The sequence below is a fragment of the Malania oleifera genome, chromosome 9 (assembly GCF_029873635.1).
Source record: "Malania oleifera isolate guangnan ecotype guangnan chromosome 9, ASM2987363v1, whole genome shotgun sequence".
In the NCBI taxonomy this organism is placed as follows: Eukaryota; Viridiplantae; Streptophyta; class Magnoliopsida; order Santalales; family Ximeniaceae; genus Malania; species Malania oleifera.
The window spans coordinates 66047637-66064688 of NC_080425.1; the positions used below are offsets into that span (position 1 = coordinate 66047637).

At 35.9% G+C, this 17052-nt stretch overlaps 1 protein-coding gene across 2 annotated transcripts in view; it reads left to right on the forward strand.

Annotated features, from left to right (window-relative positions):
* Positions 1 to 15255, forward strand: part of LOC131164543 (SNARE-interacting protein KEULE) — an 86425-nt gene extending 71170 nt beyond the window's left edge. For both annotated transcript variants that reach the window (XM_058121813.1, XM_058121814.1), the window contains exons 18-21: positions 549 to 739; positions 3494 to 3584; positions 3687 to 3776; positions 14888 to 15255. In XM_058121813.1, coding sequence (XP_057977796.1) covers positions 549 to 739; positions 3494 to 3584; positions 3687 to 3776; positions 14888 to 14941 — 426 coding nt within the window. In that variant the 3' untranslated portion in view covers positions 14942 to 15255. The remainder of the gene's footprint in view (positions 1 to 548; positions 740 to 3493; positions 3585 to 3686; positions 3777 to 14887) is intronic.
* Positions 15256 to 17052: the final 1797 nt, after the last annotated feature.

Consider the following 17052-nt stretch of genomic DNA (forward strand, 5'->3'; position numbering starts at 1 on the left):
TATATGTAATTTTTCTCATTTACCAATTGAAGATATTTATGTCGGAGTAGACATATTTATCCTATAGAAATATGATCTCTAGTTCAGAACAACACTCATTAACTCATTGGGTTTGGGCACCTGAAATTATGTTGCAGTCTTCGTCATTTTGTTTTTTCTGCTAATGATTTGGTGAAATGAGAGGCCTGCATATCTTGTTCTTGTTACCATAACCCTATTTGCCACACTCACTAATTGAGTTGTCGGCTTCTTTCACAAATGCCTATATCATGTTAATGGTTTTTCTTCCCCTTTTCCCTTCTGGTGTTGCCTTTGTGCTCTAAGATGCATTTCTAGTTGATAAAGTCTTCTATAACCATTAAATCATTTCAAGACCTTTGTTTCAACAGTACTTGCAATAAATGGGCTGATATTAATTTGGTGTAACTCATGTCATGCTGTAGATATTTAATAAAATTGTCATCTATACTGGCATCATTAGCACGTAAGATGATGAGCTAGATTCTGTTGCCATCATCCAACCCGCCTGATTTTCTTGCTTCTTTCAGGAACTCATTGAAAAACTTAGCAAAGGTGAACTACAAAAGAATGAATATCCATGCATGAATGATCCAAGTCCAACTTACCATGGGACCTCCCAGACTGCCTTGATTACAAGTCAACCTCCTGCTCATTCAATGAGATCAAGACGAACACCAACATGGGCTCGGCCTCGTAACTCTGATGATGGATATTCAAGGTACTCTTGTACCATTTCTTCTGCCTTTCTTAATCATTCTGTTTCTTTTTATTTTTTATTTTGGCCGGGAGGGGGACTTTGGGTTGGTTTGAACAAGACCAACTTGATTTCATTTTGTTCTTTATGTAATTATCTATTTAGAACACATTTGGTAAAGACAAGTTGTTGAGAGCACATGCTTGATAGGTTCTTGGCTCTCTGTATGTCTAACAATGTTACCCAATGTTGCCTTAGTATTGACCTGGAAAGAGACTAGGCCATTGAGTCAATAGTCCAATTGGTTGGTTAATGATATGATCTTTGTTGAAATATTTCTATAATTGGAGAACCTACAAAAATGGTAGGTCTCCTTTTTTCTTTATTAAAAAATTCTATGTACAGTAGATGATGTTTAGGTCCTTACAGACTTGCTTGACTCGTTACACTACCCATCAAAGATGGAGCATAATAGCATGTTTATAATATGCTTCTAGCTTGTTACAAATGGATTTAACCAGGTAAAAACTCCATTTTGTTTTTCAATCGTATCAATGAAGGAAAAAAAGTAGGAACTGTGGATTCAAGATGCTCAATTTTAAAAACAAATTGATTTTGGAAAGTAGCAACATGGGGAATCGAGGGAAGATACCTGAGTGGGAGTCTTCGATTCTTGGATTTCTTTTTTGGTTCTTTTCACTCAAAACATTTGTGTCACTTTGCCAACAGTTGGATCATATTGGTCCTTCATCACCATCTTTATTTATTTATTCGTTTTTTGTTAGTTCTTTCAACTCTGACTGAACCAATTTGGTCTGATTCAGTCTGATTCAATCTGGTCTCTTTGAACGGGTTTAGTTGACTAGTTTGGATGAACTAGTTAGATAAATAAATAGAGGCCGGCTTCTTTGATGGTTTATCAGGGGCATGTTGTAGCTGTCTCCCCTCCTGTGGCAGCAACACAGGCACTGCTTCAACTTCTGCTGGTTGACGACAATGGGGAAAGCTCTAGTGAAGGCTTGAAATGGTGAGTAGAGTGAGATCGTCAGTGGCAGATGATGGAGATCGAGGTGTCGTCATTGGACAAGATGTCAGGACCTTAGGATCCATCTTGGGCAGCGATGGTGCAGCATGACGGTGACAAAAATGTCAAACGTGCAGCTTAACAGCCCAGCAAAGCTCCTATCTGGTGATTGATGCTAGTCAGCAGTGGAATGAGGCCAGGGGCTGGGGTTGTTTGGATCTTGGTGAAGTAAAAAACCCTGGTGTGTCGGTGCATGTCAAGGATGATGAGAAAACTTGCGTGAGGGGGGTGTGCCTTTTAAATTTTAGGTGTCACAAAAAGTGAGGTTGTTGCCCTTTTCGAGTTTGCTGGAAGTTAGGGCTCTTCCTCCCCCCCCTGGGCGGGCGACTGCAGAGACCTTTTTTCTTTGGTTGGTGCTTCCTGCTGTTGCGAAAGAGGGATTGTTTGGAGATGGTGGTGGCATTGCAAGGCAATTTAAGTTGAAATCTCACAAACCTTTTGAGTTTAAGTGAAAACTTGTAGAGAACCTCGTCATTGGCAAACATGGCAATTTGAGTTAAATCAGAAATGCTGTCAAATAATACTAAGCTATGTTGGATCAGAGTCTGATTTGGTGCAGCTTGATGCAGGAGCAAATTACCAATGTCAGGAGCTTTAATTCCTCAATTCCCATTTAAATAAAAATTAATACATAGTGGTCATTTATAGGCTTACAATGCTTGGAAGATAAGGAAACCAAGTTAAAACCTAATTAAGTCAAAGTATTAGTTTCCAAAATGATAATAAATCAGAATATTGAAGATATAATCCTAATAAAAATACTATAAAATAAAACAACAAAAGTAAAAGTAAGATCTTTTATGCTGCGTCAGACATGACTTAAGTTTTTAGAATGCTAGAAGCTGAATTTATAACCCAAAGACTTTGGGAGAACTATTTGACAACAAGCAAGTTCTAGGGTTTCTTATCTGAGCAAGAGATGCAAGAAGGAGAGAAGCTTGCTGGGATGTCTTGGAATACTATTCCTCTGAAACAGGTAAAGTATGGTATCCCCATTTGCTGGATGGAGAAGAATGAAATTGGTGGTGTCCCCTATATAGGAACAAAAAAAGTAAGGCAAAAGTGGATAGGAAACTGTTAGAATCGTTTTTGGGATATCAGATATGAGATATTAATTTGCACTATGCTGACCAGATATAGGACATGGCAACTTATGATATATAAATTATAAGATAATATGTTGTGATATGTAGATGTCCTATGAGGGATATGAGATCTTGAGATATGATATGACTTTAGCAAAGGACAATAAGAAATCTTAAGCAGTGTGAAAAAAAATAAGAGTGGCTAAAGTATAAAAGAGGAAGCACAACCAGAAACTAGAAGTGCTGTCATTCACATGTGGAAGATTTTATTATCCTGAAAGCAACTAACTTTAGAAGGGTAAAATTGGATCAAATGGAAAAATTTTACAGTCTCACTTATAGATAACAACGGAAAATGCCTTGCGTGGTTCTGCTCATCTCTTCATATTGACATTTTTTTTATAGCTACAGAAAAATTCCTTTCAAGACTTAGCAGATCTTATGCATATAGTAGGACTTATAAATGGCCTTTACTTCAGTGAATTTGTTTTCCTTCTTAGCTTACAATAATTTTCTTATTTCCTCCTACAACCCTTTGTTTTTTTTTTTTAAAATAAATTTTAAAGTTATAACAATATTATTTCTCTATTGTTGGCCCCCTTCCTCTAGTGATTCAATACTGAGACATGCAACTAGTGATTTCAAGAAGATGGGCCAACGTATTTTTGTATTTATTGTTGGTGGAGCTACTCGGTCAGAGGTATGGAAAATATTTTTTATTTTTAAATAAGAGAATATGTAGGGTTTTTTGAGGGATATTTTTCTGTTGTGTTACTAAGAATTGACATGTTTTCTCCTACAGCTACGTGTTTGCCACAAGCTTACAGAAAAGCTGAACAGGGAAGTTGTCTTGGGCTCAACTAGCCTTGATGATCCTCCGCAATTTATTACGGTAAACTTTTCTGTTCAGTAATTTTTTTTTGCGATGGATTTTTCCTGTCGTTATGCTAATATGCAACTGGCTGTTAAAATTGTGTTTGCTGTGACTAATAAATGTGGAACTTACTGATTTTTTCTCAAATGATTGTATTCTCAACATTCTCCCTCTTGTCGTACATAGATTTTATCATTCCTTACTTTACAAATTTAGGACGTTAGACTTATCCTATTAAATCGTGTGTATGATAAAGTTGCAGTTGACTACAATCTGCCTTGCATTTTACAAAATATAGACTGTTAGCAATATATTTGGTTACCACTTTACCCAAAGGTTAAGCAGATAGCTTGTGGGTCAACAATGTACACCAGACCTTAACACCCCCCAGCTTTTGCAGTCTGATTGCACGCGGAGAGATAAACAAACATTCAATAACACCCACATTGGGAACATGATAATTTTTTAAGAAACATTACACATGAACAAGAAGACAAGCATCAAGGACTTCCTGGTGATCATGACTCTGATACCATGTTAGATTACCACTTTACCTAAAAGCTTCAGCTGTTAGGTTGTGGGCCAACAATGTATATCATGCCTTAACAAAATATTAGTTGATATTGAGTTACTGTGTATCAAAATTAATGCCATGGCAGTATGAGGAGGGTTTCCTGTTCGTTCATTTGGGAATGTAATGATTGACAACACTTACGAATTAGATTGGTTTGCTATGTAGTTAGTGTCTTCCCAGAAATGGCTTAATTTTGTTATCTTCATGGGTCTTGGTACCATCTAGAGTGTACATTCATCTGAGTTGTCTGTCGAATATTCTTCTAGCCCAGTTTGCATACAGGAAGGAACCATAAGAGGTGCCATGAAACAACTCAGAATTCTATACTTTGCTTCTGGATGACACCACAATGATGATGTGTGAAGAGACATGCTCTCTTAACAATAAGAACTTTATTCAATCTACTAGTTGTGCAAATAAGTGTGTGTGTGTGTGTGTGTGTGCGCATGGGTGTTTTACTAATCTTTTAGGTTTGAGTGTCAGTGCGAGTGTACTTGTTCCCTGAGATAGGGTTTGGTAGATTGCCTTGCCAAAACATTGCTTCCCAATAAAGCCAACAAGAATGTGTGCTTCCAAGAACAAAAATAGTGTCTGATCTATATGAACTATTTACTTATATTTTTGGACAAGGGTTAGTAGATCAACTGACAAACAATTAAATCTCTGATTCTGTTAAGTAATTTTAAATTAAGAATGATGCCATTTATATACCCCACATATGATCAAGCTAGATGATTGACTTCCCACATTGGAATAGAATCGTTTAAGCCCAGCCAACAAAAGAAACAAACCTTAAAGAGTACTGTCCTTTAAATCTTTTCTTTTGGTAAACACCTTTAATTCTTCTAGATAAGATTTACTATTTTAGTAATTATATGGAGCGAGTGGATGTATTTTTGTCTTCCTTGGGGCCCCCCTCCCCCCCTGTGGGGGGGGGGGGGGGGGGGTGGGGGTGCACAGTCTTGGAGCTATATGTATGCTCTAGGAAACTGCTGCCTGACTTTTTCTCTTTTCTTGTCTTCTAGGAAACTGCTGCCTGACTTTTCTTTTCTTCTTTTTGCCATCGTTAACTTAATCACATGGTATTAGAGTATTGGTCTCATCTGAGTGTGATTTATCTTGGTTACTTTTGGATGCACTCCTTTTTCATTTTTTTCTTATCTTTCCCTGATTGGTTTTCAACTCTGATTGTTTGGTTTTATAGTTGTTACGGGATACTCTTGGTTAGGCTGTGCAACATCTTTGGTTGGTTGTTGTTTGCACATACTGTCTCTGGTACTCTGTTGTTCTAATTTTTCTCACAGTCACTGCAAGGTTGTTTATTAAGTGCCTTTAATGCTTTGTCATGATCTTTCTTGTTTTCTGTTATCAAGTGATTCCTCCTAGGGTACTATAACTTCAGTTCTATGTCATAGCTGCCCCTTGAAGTTCTGGACTTTTGAAGTTCTGAAGTGTTTTTGTGCTCATGTGCACAGCTTGATTTTGCATTGAAGCTGTGTTGTTCATTCCTTATATTGATGTTTGTTGATTCTAGTGTGTTGGAGCGGATTCTAACAGCCTCTGCAAAGAGAGCTTCAACAAATACTCTTAATGCACATTTCACAACCATCAGATTGGTGGATCATTCAACTACTTGTTATGGTCTCAGGCTATGTGTGTCTATATAACGCAATAGGGATGTTCAAGTACTGTATTCTCCCCCATCTCCAGAAGTCTAGAGGATTGAACAAAAGAGGAACAACCAAGGATGTGGAGGATGATCTTTGTGAAAACTTCTCACAGGATAAAAATCAAACTCGTAGTTTTGACCTGTATAAGAAGTTTTTCAAATATGACCAAGAAGTATTGTAGCACTTTGGGGTCTAGAGTGTATCATCCAATATCTATCAACTAGTTAGTTCCAAGAGATTATTAAGAGGCGAAGAGTAGAGTTCTTGGCTGTCAGTTCGAAGAGATTATTAAGAGGCAATGAGTACAGTTCTTGGCTGCCAAGTTTCTCTGGGTGCTTCAACCCCTCCCAAATTCTTTCTGCTGAATCCATTCCATCCATGAATGATGCTTGCATTAGAATTCAATTAATCACCATAGATGGCTCTAAGTCTTCTTCTCAAGCTTCATCTCATGATAGTTCAATTAGCAGTGCCTTTAATTTTGGTAAGAGAAGTGTTGAAGGATGAGACATAGTATGGATGGCAGTTGTGGCAGAGGTGGTGCATTAGGACGAGGAGTTGTTATGGCAATTCTCAAATTTGCACACATTGTGGCAAGGACAATCACTATCGGGATGTTGATGGTAATCTAAGTTGGATGAATAGATTTCTTTTTGGAGGGATTCTACTATGGTCCCCACATTCAGGTTTCTTGCCCCATCAACCTCTTCACCCTAGGTTATTGATTCTAGTGCCTCCTCCCATATGATAGCTAGACCTAATTTATTTTTGTCCTTGAAACCCACTACTTTACATTCTAAGGTTACTCCTGTTGATGGTTTGATTACACCGATTTCTAGTTGTGCAATATTCTTTCCTTCCTTCTATTCCTCCCTTTGTATTATATGTGCCTAATAATTTATCTTGAACCTGTTATCAGTTAGTCAATTAACTAAAGATCAGAACAATTCTGTGACCTTAGTTCCTTCTTATTGTGTTATTCAGGACAGCCAAAACAAGAACAAAATTGATGAAAGGCTTCAGAAGGATAATCTATGCTATTTTTATGGTGTTGGTGCTAGATCAATTCTTGTCATATGACTTCTTCACTTTCTACCCGTGATGTTTCTCTAGATTAGTGGCATGCTTGATCATTCGCCCTTTAAAAACTGCAACATGTTCTTTTTATGTTTAAGTCTATTTTTGATTTTGAGTGTTTTGTGTGTCTATTAGGATTTTTTTTTTCCATCTAGAGTCAAGTTTCATTGTCAATAACTCTTCTTTTATTCATTCAAATATTTGGGGAGTCAAGAATTTGTCATATCATCAGTATTTTGTGTCCATTGCAGATGGTTTTTCACTTATGACTTGGTTCTATCTGTTAAAAATAGGTTTAAATTTCGTAATGTAGTCAGTTTTAATCTTCTTGCTCGGCCAAAGGAATTATTCATGAAACATCCTGTATACATACCTTTTAGTTGAATGAAGCAGTTGAAATAAAATATAGACATTTACTTGGCATAGCACGGTCTATGCTCTTTCATATGCATGTTCCTAAAATCTTTTGGACTAATGCTTTTCCCACAGCCTGTCTAGTGTTCTAAGTGACAATTCCCATCTTTATCGTGTACCCAAAAACATCAAATTTGTTTGGTGCACCTCGTTCCACATACTAGTCAAGACAAGTTCTTTTATTGTGATGTTAGAAGTGTCACCCCTGGGTACTCGAGAACTTAGGAAGAGTATAGCTGTCATGATCCCCACCTACAGGAAATAATTTAGTGCTATGATCCCCACGCTTACAGGAGTTATGTTAGTGCCTACTTTTTTTAAGGGAAATAATTTAGGTTTCCTTACACTCTCCTCAGTTCTTGATCTGACCCTTTCCCCTCTCTCTCCATCTCTCTTTCTTTACTCCACCATCATTGTCACCATCCATGCTCCAAGATGCCGTTGCCAGCTGAGTCATCACAATGTTTGCCTTACTGTTGGAATTGCCCTTTGGTTGATGCCTCCCTTACAACTACTCTCCTCTCATACCGAGCGCCGTTTGCGAAAGAAAAACAAACTCTTCATCTTTTGGATTTCCAAATCAAGATTTATGCATGAAGCAAACTCTTCATCTTTTTGAAATTTTGCAAAAAATCAAGTGAGTTGGGTTCAATTTGATCAATGTGGGTGCGTTTCGGTTTTGTTTGATGGTGAAGCGACACTGTATTCTGCGTTTCCGGGGGGCCTTCAGTTTGAATTTGGGGAATTTGTGGACGAAACCCCAGGTTCTTTCTCAAACAAGGGTTTTGGAATTTGCGAAGCAATTAGGTTTGGATTTTTGGTAGGGGTTGGGAAATATATATTTTGTGGTTCCTCCTTTGCTATTTTGATTCTTCTTTGATTTGGTCTCAGAAGTGTCCTCTGTTTTTTGGAGCTGGCTTTGTTGCATCTTGAGCTCCTTTTTCACTGCTTCTTCTTCATGCTTGATTTCTTCTTCCCAAATCACTTTATTTCTAGGTGTCTGACTGCTAGGTCTCTCTGCAGTCGATGAAGCTTTTGCTATTCAATTGAAATTTGTTTCGTCTTCTGTGGTGTCATCTTCTTCCCAATTGATCAAACTTCTTCAACCCCAAGAAGCTACAGGCTTGTACTCAACTCCATCACCAATTTTAATTTGGATTGAAGAATTATTGCAATCCCTTGTTGCTTTCCATATTCTTCAATTGATTTTTGTTATTGGCCTTAAATTTCAGTCATCAAAGGGTATTTTTTGCTGTATTTCAGTCATTTTGCTGGGAATACAACCTTGCCATTTTGGCTGCCGGTGAGATCTTCTCCTCTTTTGACTTGTTTTTTCTCAATTGCTAGTTAGTGGAGTAGATTTTGTGCTTTATATTTGTAGGTTTAACATATGCATTTAGATTTTGTGTTTTTGATTTGTAGGCTTAACATATGCTTTTTCTGTTTTCCATTTGCAAATCTTGGATTATATAAAATTTGTCAAAAGCACCATTGCACAAGTTTTGATTTAAGTGTAGCTTTGGATTCACATGCCAAATTTGCATGCTTTAGATTTTTAAACGCGTTTGTGATGTTTGTGGTTTTTACAGGTTGTATGGTGTGCTTTTGAAAATTGTGAACTGGGCACAGGGTAGGATTTTAGTAGACTTTTTAGTGTAGATTGGTTTTGAATTAAATTTAGATTGATTACAATAGGTTCTGTGGGCTTTAGTTTTTGCTTTATTTTCTGTGAGATAAGTTTGTATTAAAAAAAAAAAAAAACAAACTTAAAACGTGTACTTTTCCTGTGTAATCCAAAGCAAAGTCGGTCCCATGTCTGGATAAAGGATCAAGGCTGCGTTGGATGGTTAACAGAAAATGTAAAATTGGTCAAATTCTTATCATGAATCCTTACCAAATCCTCCTAGGTTAAGGGAATAGACTGGGTCAATATAGAAGGGAAAGGGCTAAGAAGTTAGCACAAGAAATTAAGATTAGATTATCAACTTGGAATATAGGGGCACTTATGAGTGAAAACAATGTTTAGAAGGAAAACTAACTTAATTTTCCTTCAAGAGATGAAATGGGTAGGGGTGAAAGCTAGAGAAATTGAAAATCAGGATTTAAATGATAAACTGAAAAGAGAAGCTTAAAAATGGATTGAAAATCATTGTAGAGGAAGACCTAAAAGATAATGTAGTATAATGTAGTAGATGTTAATAGAATAGGGGATAGGATCATTAAAATTGAGATAGCTCTTGGCCTAGAGATAGTAAATGTCATTAGTGCGTATACTCCCGAAATAGGCTCAGTAGAAAATCTTAAAAAACAATTTTGATAGATATAGATACCATTTTAGAAGGGATACCTATGTCTGAAAAGACACTCATAGGAGCTGATTTGGATGGACATATTGGAAAGGATAATATAGGTGATGAGAGGATACATGGAGGCCATGGATGTGAAGATAAAAATGAGGTCAATGATACAATTTTAGATTTTGTCATGTATTACAATTTGGTTATATTAAATACTTGCTTTATAAAAAGAGAAGAACACTTGATAACTATCAAGAGTTGGCAAAATAAAAGCTAAATAGAGTCCAAAGGAAGATACTCGCTGAAGAAAGTTGGTGGTAGGATCAAAAAGTTTAAGAACTCATTTAGGCAAAAAGAAACTAGAATAAAACATGGCAAAGTTGTAAAAATACAGGAAACCTTGAAAAAAAGTATAAAGAGACAAAAAAAAAATGCAAAAAAAGAAAAAGAAAAAAGGGACATTAGTGAAACTAAACATAGAGCTTATGATACTTTATATACTAGACCTGATACAAAAGAAGGAGATAAATAAGTTTATAAACTCGCTAGAGCTAGAAAATAAAATTTAAAGATTTAGGTAGTGTAAAATGTATAAAGGATGAGAATGATAATTTATTAACTAAAGAAGAAGACGTAAAAGAGAGGTGGCAGAGATACTTTGATAAGATGTTTAATGAAAACCAAAATGAAAGCTTGAATTTGGAAGTGACAAATGAGGAAAAGAATAAAAATAAGATATTTATTCGCAAAATTAAAGTCCTTGAAGTTAAGATAATTTAAAGATGAAAAGTGAGAAATCTATTGGACCAGATAACATACCAATTGAAGTTTGGAAATGTTTAGGGGATAAACTATTGGAGGATGGAGGAAAAGCATATTATACCTTTAAACAAGAATAAAGGCAATATTCGAAATTGTAATAATTATTGTGGAATTAAGATTATGAGTCATAGATGAAACTATGGGGAAAGGGTAATTAAACAAATAATAAGACTAGAAACGAGGGTTTTAGAGAATCAATTTGGTTTTATGTCCTGGAGATCGACAATAGAAGCTATTTATCTTTAAAAAAGTTAATGGAAAAGTTTAAAGAAAAGAAAAGACACTTGAATATGGTTTTAATTAACGTAGAGAAAGCCTATGATAGAGTGCTTAGGAAGTTCTTTGGCGGGTCTTAGAAAAAAAAAAGAAAAAAAGGGTGTGCAGTAAATATGCTAAGGTCATTAAGGATATGTATGATAGAGTAATGATTGGTGTTAGGATTGTAGGAGGGGAATCTAGAGATTTTCCAATCACAATAGGTGTGCATCAAGGTTCTACTTGAAGTTCATATCTTTTTACTTTAGTGATTGACAAACTCACTAGGAATATCCAAAACGAGATCCCTTGGTGTATGTTATTTGCAGATGATATTGTCTTTTTGATGAAAGTAGGAGTCAAGTGGAATCCAAGTTAGAACTTTGGAGAATCATTTTAGAGTCTAAAAATTTTAAAATAAGTAAGAATAAGATAGAATATATAAAATGTAATTTTTGGTAGTGTAAGGAAGAGTAGTGGAGAGAAGACTAAACTTGATAATCAAGAAATTAATAGCACTTGTAGATTTTGTTATCTTTAATCTATTATGCAAGCAAAGGGGGAAATTGAAGGAGATGTAAAACATAGAGTTAAAGCAAGTTGGGTGAAACGGAGGAATGCATTAGGCGTGTTGTGTGATCGTAGAGTACCCATAAATTAAAAAGAAAGTTCTATAAGAGTGCTATAAGGCTAGCAATGCCGTATGGTTTATAATGTTGGGCTACTAAGAAACAACATATACAAAAAAAAAATAAAAGTTATCAAAATACGAATGTTGAGGTGGATGAGTAGTATAACGTTAAAAGATAAATTAAGGAACGAGCATATACGTAATAAACTAGGCATAGCAGCGGTTGAAGAAAAGTCAAGGGTGGGGCGGCTTAGATGGTTTGGGCATTTGAAACGCACCTATGATGAGGAGAGAGTTAGTCAATTTTTCTAGCATGACAAGGAGTAGGGATGTGCCTAAAATAACTTGGAACGAAGTAGTGAGGAAGGATTTAACAGCGCTCTTAATCTAGCAGAAGAAAATGATTTTAATAGGGTGAATTGGCATAATAGGATTAATGTAGCCAACCCCCACCTAGTGGGACTTAAGGCTTCTATTTGTTTTTTATTTCTTTAGTGTCAAGTCCTCATTGGATGAATTTATTTTTAAGTCTATCAACAAATTCCATGCATGTGTTGATCCTATGTTTCTATCCTTTATCTCTCTAGGGAAACTTATGCCCTTCCAAATCCATCAGTTACTAACCTAGAGAAACATATGACTATATGAGGATTTATGAACAATAGAAAACAGGCAGATACATCACTACTGCCATGCAGCTGCCTTTCGACTTTTCATTCTATATGTCCTTCGAACATGACTTGGATTCGCTAGTTGCACAAATGAAAGGTACCAAACATGTACTCACCAGTTCTTAGTTGCTTATCCTATCTTCCCCATCGCAATCTTATACAGGGCCGGCTCTTCACAATATGGGGCCCTAGGCGAATGATTTAATTAGGGGCCCTTAATATTTTTTTAATTTCTATTTTTATTTAAAATTGATTTTTTTTTTTTAACTTTTTGAGATGCAAAATCACTAATTAAAATTTTATATTCAAGATTACATTGAGACTTGCAAAAAGAAAGAATTAAATTATATTTACTTTATTTTTCAAAATACAATTTCATTTACTTTTGAGATAGTGGGAAAGTCAATGTATGGGAAGAGATGACATCATAAATAATGTTAACATTAAAAAAAAAAAATTGCGGCCCCAACTTTTGAGATAGTGGGAAAATCAATGTATAGGAAGAGATGACATCATAAATAATGTTAATATTAAAAAAAAAAATTGGGATTGGGGCCCTAGGCAAACTACTCAATGGCCTTATGGTCAGGCTGGCACTGATCTTATATATTCTTTTTATTTGTTTATGTCCTCTGTTTCTATCCCTTGCATGTTAGATAGCTTGCCTGCCCTGGGTGGAAGAGTGCAGTAGATGCAGAAATGCATGTCGTGATACATCATGATGGGTATGATACTTGGTAGAACTTCCTCTTGCTAAGGAGTTGTTCCTGTATTCTTGGGTCTAAAGCAACAAATATCTTTGTGACAACCCTATCATATGGCTTAAGGCTTGATTGTTTGGCAAGGGGTACACCTAGGGCTGCAAACAAGCCAACCCGAGCTTCAGCATGTTTTGGCTTGGCTCAACAGGGTAAAGGCTCAGCTCCAGCTTGGGCTCGGCTCAGTTTGGGATCAAAAAGTTGGTTCGACCTCAGCTCGAAATTAAAAATTATTGGCTTGGGCTCGAGTAGGGGTGGCAAAACGGGCGGACGGGCTGGGTCCGAGCGGGTCACCAACGGGCCGGGTCATAAACGGGTTGATGTTAAACGGGTCACCCCTTTAAAATATATAATTTATTTAATTTAAAATTTTTCAAAAAATTCCATATAAGATGACTTTAAAAAAAAAAAAATACTGCATTATATTTATTAATGCAGGACTGTGGAGGCTGGAGCCTGGAGGTGTGGACTGTGGAGGCTGGAGGTGTGGCTTGATTCAGGACCGTGAGTTCGCAGCACCGGAACCATAGCAGGTAGCAGCGCACCAAAGGAGAGCTGGAGAGGAGAGGATTGAGAGAGTGAGAGCTGAGAGGAGAGTCGTAGGCCGCAGTGTAGCAGCGCACCAGAGATCCAGAGGAGATGAGAGGATTGAGAGGGTGAAAGCTGAGAGGAGATCTGAAGAAGAGAGGATTGAGAGAGTGAGAGCTGAGAGGAGAGTCGTGGGCCACAGCGTAGCAGCGCGCTAGAGGTCCAGAGGAGAGGAGAGGATTGAGAGGGTGAGGGCTGAGAGCATGAGAGGCGCCGGCGGCGCGGGTTAGGGACTTAGTCACTTAGGGTTTTTTTTATGTGGTTGTGTGGGTGGAGAGTCATGGAATGCCGAGAGTCTTCTGAGTTCTGAAGGGTGAAGGCTGAACAGCCTGAACTGAAAAAATATATAAAAAGTATCCAAATTAACGGGTGGCCCGCCCGAACCCGTTAAACCCGTTTATAAATGGGTCAACCCATGATCCGCCCAATTATTAAACGGGTTGACCTTTTTATACCCAAACCCGTTTAAACGGGTGGGTCTGGATAACCCGACGGGTCATGACCCGTTTTGCCAGGCCTAGGCTCGAGCTTGGGCTTGGCTCATTTATGGGTTTAGGTTCAGACTGTTTGTCTCAGTTCTATACTGTCGGTTTAATGGGTCAATTTAGTTAGTTTCAGTTTTTAAAATTACAACTAAAACTTCAACTTTCTACTGGGCCAAGGAGCCCAGCTAAATGAAGATAATCTCAGCTGTGGGACCGAAATCTTCGCCAGGCCATTATCAGGACCCAGGAGGTAGAGTGGGTTAGAGCAGCGCTGCACGTGGGTCCCTTTCTTTTGCTCAATTGATGTGGGACAAGAGAACGAAGGAGAGGCAGTTTGCTGCAGGCTGCGACAACACATTGAAGAGTCCTCAGTGGTCTGCCTCCTTTATCTTTCGTATCTTCTCTTGTGAAAATCACAATGAGCTAAGCTCCAAGGCCATCTCATCTGTTATTTATTTAAATCTATCTCCTCTTTTCTTCCTCTTAAGTTGTTAGCAGAGAATATGCTATTTTAATAATTTTGTGGTGTGAGTGAACATGTTTGTATACCTGTAGCTTTTTATTATTAATATACCAGAAGATGTATTAGTAGGACAGATCTGGAGCATTACTTATGTGCTCCAAGATACTGCTGCGAACTTTTCTCTATTCCTTCTCTTCACCATCGGTAACTTGGCAATAAAATCCATTCAACTAATAAATTGAATTTGGCCATCTTCCTTAGTTTATGCACCATCTAATTTCCCAAGTAACATAGGATTGTTGCTTTATATAAACTTCTAAATGAGATTATATAAAACACAACAATAATATATTATTATTATTATTATTATTAGCCGTTCAGAAACCTTTTTCTAATAATGATGCTCCTTTTATATGAGTTGCAGAAACTGAAGCTGCTTAGGGCACACGAACTGTCATTGGATGATCTGCAGATTTGAATATGCGTGGCTTAGGAAGCTGGAAATGCACCGTTCTCTGGTTTGCCTTTCCATTTGTAACCATAGTTCCATTTTATTTTTCATTGTATCCAATTTTTTAACATCTGATGTAAAAAATCTGCCATGGGTATTTTAAGCTGAACCGTAGCTTCGCTAAGTTTGATTGATAGAAGACAATTGGGTCTTTAGAAGTTTGATCTCTGGCACCCTCCCAGTTAGCGTCCTCCCCACATTCCTGCGTCTGGGATTTGTATCATAATTGTTATATCAGACCACTGACCCATTCATGTGTTAATAATATTGTTTTTAATCCATTGCGGTGTACCTGAGTTTTTTTTCTTCATTGATCTTATCTTGAAATTTAAAACTAACCTAGAAGACTGAAACAGTGAAGCACGATGGTTATAATTTCTCCCTCGAACAAAGTACGTTGAGAAGAAAGTAGAAATATAGGAAGGGAAAAAAAGATATTAGTTTCTTTTTTGATACTGTTTTGTGATTGGTGAGGTGGTTTGGGGAAGTGAATGGTTGTGTTGAATAGGTTTTGTTGCTGGGGTTTGTTTAAAGGTGATGGTTCCATAGGCTTCCGTCTAGAATATCAGATCTATTCATCTATTTATAACCTAATCTTTGTTACATCCGAATGAAAGAACTTAAGTAGAATGGAATAAAAAAATTATATGATATATATAATTTTATATCATTTCATTTTTGTATGTCAATTTTTTTTTTTTTCCTTTTGAATTTCATTTAAAAATTTAAAAATATTAAGAAAAGAAAACTATGGATCACTATGAAGAGAAGTGAAAAAAAAAATAATATACATAACAAATTAATCATCAACACTTGAAAATATTTATTTTTTAAAATTTTCAATTATATTGGAACAATTATTTTTTTAAAATAATCTTTGATATAGAGAAAATACAATGAAAAATGTATTTTTAATTTTCTTTCATTTTTCTTGAACAAAAGAGTATGTTGGGAAGAAAGTTGAAATGTAAAAAAGAAAAAAATAGTTTTTTTTTAAAAAAAAAATAGTTTTTTTTAAAAATGTTTTGTGATTGGTGAGGGGTTGGGGAATGGAATGGTTCTGGTGTTGTTGGGGTTAGCTTAAAGGTGATAGTTAGACTTTGAAGAAATGTAAATATATGTATATATATATATATATATATATATATATAGAGAGAGAGAGAGAGAGAGAGAGAGAGAGAGAGAGCATTTATTTATTTTTTCATTTTCAGTTATATTGGAACAAATTTTTTAAATTCATTTAATTCTATATTAATCAATCTATAATCACATTCTTACTCTTGTCAAGCACTAGTATGGTGTTTGTAATATAGTAAAGAAAATAATATCTTGTACTTTGATTATATAGTACATTAATCATTTTTAGGCATATTATTAGACCGTGAAAGTATACCTTTAATGTAAATATCTCCATTTTTATATATTTTGTTCAACTATACGATTACTTGAGTTAGGCTTCGGGTACATTCACATTTATTAAAAGAATAACCAAGAAAAAATATGAGAAATAATACTTGTAACTATAATATCTAGAACACTATTTATAAAGAGTGGAAAAGAAATGAAAACAAATGTTTTATTCCCTTTCTAACTACTAAATTAGTATTAAAAATCTTTTTCCCTCAAAATTTCCTTGACTTGATCAAAAGATTTATATGCATAAAATCCAAAGAAAAAAAAAAAACCTAGCTATTTTATTGTATTTTCATCATTTGACAAGAATCACGTTTTACCTTTCATCTTGTTATTTTCAACAACTTAAGAACATCTATTATACAAGGGAAAAAAGCTATAGATTGTACACAAAGGATGGAAACCCATAACAATACATGAGATCTTTAGAGCTAAATATCAAGGCTCACTTACAAAATCCCTATGCACTATACATGACCATGACATGGGAAAAAATGAACTCATAGTGAACAATGGTATAAAATATTATTAAAAGGAAATATTAGAATATTGTATCTTAAGAGAAGTCCATAAAATGAAGTCGATAGAGTTCCACCAATGGTCTATTCTTCAATTGGAACAAATGAATTCCCAACTTAGAGATGAAATAAAAAGTTACTAAGGAA